General features: G+C 44.1%; 1 protein-coding gene across 1 annotated transcript; it reads left to right on the top strand.

The window, feature by feature from the left end:
- The first annotated feature begins 913 nt into the window (after positions 1-913).
- Ch25h (cholesterol 25-hydroxylase) lies at positions 914-2285 on the top strand. Its single transcript, XM_021219526.1, has one exon. It carries the CDS (start codon positions 933-935, stop codon positions 1836-1838), a length of 906 nt encoding a protein of 301 aa, XP_021075185.1. The 5' UTR covers positions 914-932; the 3' UTR covers positions 1839-2285.
- Positions 2286-4811: the final 2526 nt, after the last annotated feature.

Below are 4811 nucleotides of genomic sequence, written 5' to 3'. Positions count from 1 at the left end.
AGGGCGCTCTCCTCGGACGTAGTACTGACCTCCTGTGCTCAGTCCCTGGACGATCAGTCCCAGTGTCTGAAAGGGTGTCCAGGAGTTGAGGAGCAGGGAACAACTGAGGGCCGGTAAAAGTCGGAGCCTGAGGGATCTCTAAGGAAATGGCAGGGGAGATGAGAGATCTTCCCGGTGGCTATGAGATTGCTCAGATCATCTTCTCCACCGGCCTTTGCGGTTTGGCCCAATCGAGTGAGCCTTTGCGGATGTTAAGCCTCCTTTCTCCAATCCAGAGCAAAGACTGGCAGTGCTGCCCTCTGGACCGCTGTCTTGCAGGATCTGATCTCTGCTCTTGACACCGCCGGCTTTAAGGGTACAAGAGCGGGAGAGTCGTTCGTGCCAAAAGGCTGCGAGACTGACTGCTCCTTTTTGGAGCCAGGTTCCCTCTCCTAAGGGACTCAATCCCTGTTTGCAACGGACCCAGTAACAGTACACTCAGAGATCCCCAAGATGTAGAATAAGTCTTTAAACAGTCAAATACAGATATTTTAAAACTCAGGGAATTCTGCTTTGATTGGGAATCAGTGCTTTCTGAGGGCGAAGAACTCATTAGTTTGTAGCGGTGATGGCCAGTGAATTGTCCCAAGGCAGAATCGCTCTCTCCTGTGTCAACAATACGTCAGCTGAAAGGCGAGCAAACAGTTCTTTACGTCTGGGGAACAGCTTTAAGGGCCGCTGCATGCATGAAGGGGGGAGAGTTGATGCAACTATAAACCAGGACATACAAGGAACCAAATGCATAATTCGGACTATTTAAGCAAAATTCTGTAACAGGGAAAGAGGGGTGGGAGGGAGAAGGAAGGCTGACGTCACTGAGGCGTGGCCACGGTCCTAAGAAAAGTCGGTGGGAACTGACTGGGGAGACCACAACTGTGGGACACAGTCTCAGCATGGGCTGCCACAACGGTTCGGAGCTCCAAGACCTGGGCTGTTCCAGCCAGCTGCTCTTGCAGCCCCTCTGGGACACCATAAGGACCAGGGAGGCGTTCACGCGCTCACCCTTCTTCCCAGTCACCTTTTCTATCATCACTTACGTGGGCTTCTGCCTACCGTTCGTGGTGCTGGACGTCCTGTATCCCTGGGTGCCCATCTTGCGACGCTACAAGATCCACCCGGACTTCTCGCCTTCCGTAAAGCAGCTTCTGCCTTGCCTGGGGCTGACACTCTACCAGCACCTGGTGTTCGTGTTCCCGATGACGCTGCTGCACTGGGCGCGCAACCCTGCGCTCCTGCCCCGGGAGGCCCCCGAGCTCTCCCAGCTCCTAAGTCATGTCCTGATCTGCCTGCTGCTCTTCGACACTGAGATCTTCGCGTGGCACCTGTTGCACCATAAGGTGCCCTGGCTGTACCGCACCTTCCACAAGGTGCATCACCAGAACTCGTCCTCCTTCGCGCTGGCGACCCAATACATGAGCGTCTGGGAGCTGCTTTCTCTGACCCTCTTCGACGTGCTGAACGTCGCGATGCTTCAGTGTCACCCACTCACCATCTTCACCTTTCACGTGATTAACATCTGGCTGTCGGTGGAGGACCACTCGGGCTACGACTTCCCGTGGTCCACTCACAGACTTGTGCCCTTTGGCTGGTACGGGGGCGTGGCTCACCACGACATGCATCACTCTCAGTTTAACTGCAACTTTGCTCCATACTTCACACACTGGGACAAAATGCTAGGGACTCTGCGGTCCGCGCCCCTGCCAGAGCGCCTGTGCACCTGCGGTGAGCGCTGCATGGACTCCAGAGAGCGATGCACTGTACACTCTGTACACTCGAGCCAGAAGAAGAAACAGACTTGAGTTACTTTATTAGAAGTTAGTAACTTTTAAAGTGATGCACACTGCTATAAAAATCAAATGTGTTTCTGCAGCCCGCCCGACAAAGTAATTTATATAGTGTTTCTATGCGAATTTAATTTTGGTCTTGGTGTTAAATTTCAACTCATCCCAGGGTCATTGACTCCAGGACACAAGGTAGACATTCAGTGTGGTGTATTTGAATCATTATGATCTCTAGAATGATTTGTTTCTAGAACCAAGACTTTCCTATGTATGAAATTGCACTGGAACTGGGCTAACCTCACATGTTGCTGGAAGCCCTGACTTCTGACTCTTTAAATAATCAGATTTGTTCCTGCTGGGCAGTGACCAAGGTTATAGTATATTTTTTCTACTTTTGAATGAAATGATATATTTATACTGAAAGATGTTTTATTTGTATTTTAAAAATAAAAAGAACATGAACTAGACAAGCATTGACTCCTGATGGACTTGATGGATTAAAAACTAAAAAGGAAGTGTGTGTGTGTGTGTGTGTGTGTGTGTGTGTGTGTGTCTGGCTTCTCAGTGTTCTTTGAAGCATCTACCAGTCTTGCCATGGCAAGAGGAATTTGGTATTAGGTATTGGCGGGCACTAGGGAGTAAAGAAGGCTAGGGGCTAGCTGAGTGCTTATTCAGACTGCTTTTTGTCTGGTTTTGACATAAGAAGCACATGAAAAACTTACTCTGTATATTATTTTTATAGGGGATTAACATTAGTCTCTGTATTGTTGGAGTGTTAGGTGTAGGGTAACTTAGAATCAGAACATCAGAGTAACACCTTCATAAGCCAAGTTAGTGCATTAGGGGAGGTGATAAACTAAGCTCCATTTTAAGGCAGCGTCTACTCTTGGCTAGTACAATTGACCCTTAAAAGGCTGTCCCTGCAGCCTGGAGTTTTCCTATAGTTTATTTTCTTAATGAAGACACCAATGCCAAGCACGCAGCCTCTTCTTAACAGAGGATGAAAGTAACTTTCAGTCTTAGACTTCCTGTTTTGTTTTCTGCAAAAGGAGATAGTATGAAACTTGGAGGTGAAAATCAATATCAAGACAAAAAGAAGGGGCAGCTGGGCTGCTCAGTAATAGAAATTATTGGCTATGCAGATGTTGCCATCAAATGTCTCATCTACCTGCAGCTTAGTTACTTTAATGATAAATTGAGAGTATTTGATCACAAAGGCTAACTTTAAAAAGGAAGATGTCAGAAGTCTGTAACGCTGCATATCATTGTAGGCTCATCATATATGAACCTAAATGTTCTTATTTAGGAGTTTTAAAAAAGCATGTAAAGATCTGTTCTCCATTGTTAAAGAGATTCCTGGGAACTATCTTTAAATCTTTCCCATGATCCGGCTGTGGTATCTGGTGTCTGCTGATTGTCTCGGGTTTGCTCAGAGGTGTTTTCCTGGCTCCTGAACTGAAGTTACCACATCCTTTGTCTGCAACTGTATCAGGCTGGGACATAAAGATCTTACTTGTTTATGAAAACACGAACTTCCCAGAAAGCAGAAGAGGAGTCCAAGGAGGGGCCCTGCACTAGACATGCTCCATCACCTTGGCCATGTGCACAGTTAGTGGAGAAAGAGGATAATAATCAGGCAGATGTGGAATACCAAGTGCAGCTGTTATTAAGGTGAAGGGCTCTAGACACCCAAAGCCAGCCAGGCGGTATAATAACAATTTATCTCAGCTCAAGGTCAGAGTCTGTAACAATGTTTTGTGTCACCTTGCCCTAAAAGGGAAATGAGATGAGGCAATCCGCCACATGGAAAGTGTTGGATTTAGAAACACACTCTCCAAGTCCCAAATCACCAGTTAATGCCTTGTTCAGGAAGATGAGAGACTTTAGATAAGTGAAAGGCCACACGGCAAAGGCTAACAGATCACATTTATATGTTTTTTTTTTCCCACACTTTATCTCACTTACTCTTTGAAACACCACCATAAGGGATATAGTTATTCTCCTCAGCAGCATCTCACATTAGGGATGGAGGACTGGTCCCACATAAGTTTAGTATCTATTTCCAAGTAGGAGTAAAATAGGCATTGGAATATTCCTAATTATCAAATCCAAAGAGATAGTTTTTTATTTCCTTAATTGGGTTTATTTATTGTGGTGTGTGTGTTTCTTTTTTAGCCTTCATCCTAGCTTGGCATTAGTGAGGCTTCCCTAAAACATTTACTTCACAATTTTCTGGCTGTTTCTTTTCTTTTTAGTAACTCACCACAACAAAGAAAGCCACAGGCACTTGGGGTTTTTAATCTTAAAAATCTGTATTGTGGGGCTAGAAAGATGACTCGGCAGTTAATAGCACTCCCAGAGGTTCTGAGTTCAATTCCCAGCAACCACGTAGTGTCTCATTACCATCTCTACTGGGATCTGATGCCCTATTCTGGCATGCAGGTGTACATGCAGATAGAATACTCATATAGGTGAAATGAATGAATGAATCTAAAGAAATCTGTGTTGTGGGCAACAAATGTTCTTCCTACCACCTCCTAATAGTCCTGAAAATTTACTATTAATTGCATTACAGTATATACACATGTATATATACACAGTATTTGTATGTGTATATAAATATATATAATATGCATATCATTATGCATGCATGTATTGAAGAAACAAATTATACAGATGCCTCCATATAACTACATATGTAAAAATGCATGCATTTGTGTATCTGTATATATATATAATATATACATATATATATTATATATATATAAATACATTGTGGGTGTGATAAATTTGTTATATGATATATGGACATACATATGCATGCATGGGTAAGCCATGCTACATAAAATATATACACATATATGCATATACACATATACATATCAACCATATATGAACACACACATATGCTTAAACTACATATATACTCTGCTTTTTCCCCCTTTCTCTTTTCTCCTTCTCTTTTCTACACACACACACACACAAACACAC

The sequence above is a fragment of the Mus pahari genome, chromosome 1 (genome assembly GCF_900095145.1).
Source record: "Mus pahari chromosome 1, PAHARI_EIJ_v1.1, whole genome shotgun sequence".
NCBI classification, from domain to species: Eukaryota; Metazoa; Chordata; class Mammalia; order Rodentia; family Muridae; genus Mus; species Mus pahari.
Note: the sequence above shows the minus strand (reverse complement) of the source record. Positions and strands in the feature narration are given on the sequence as shown.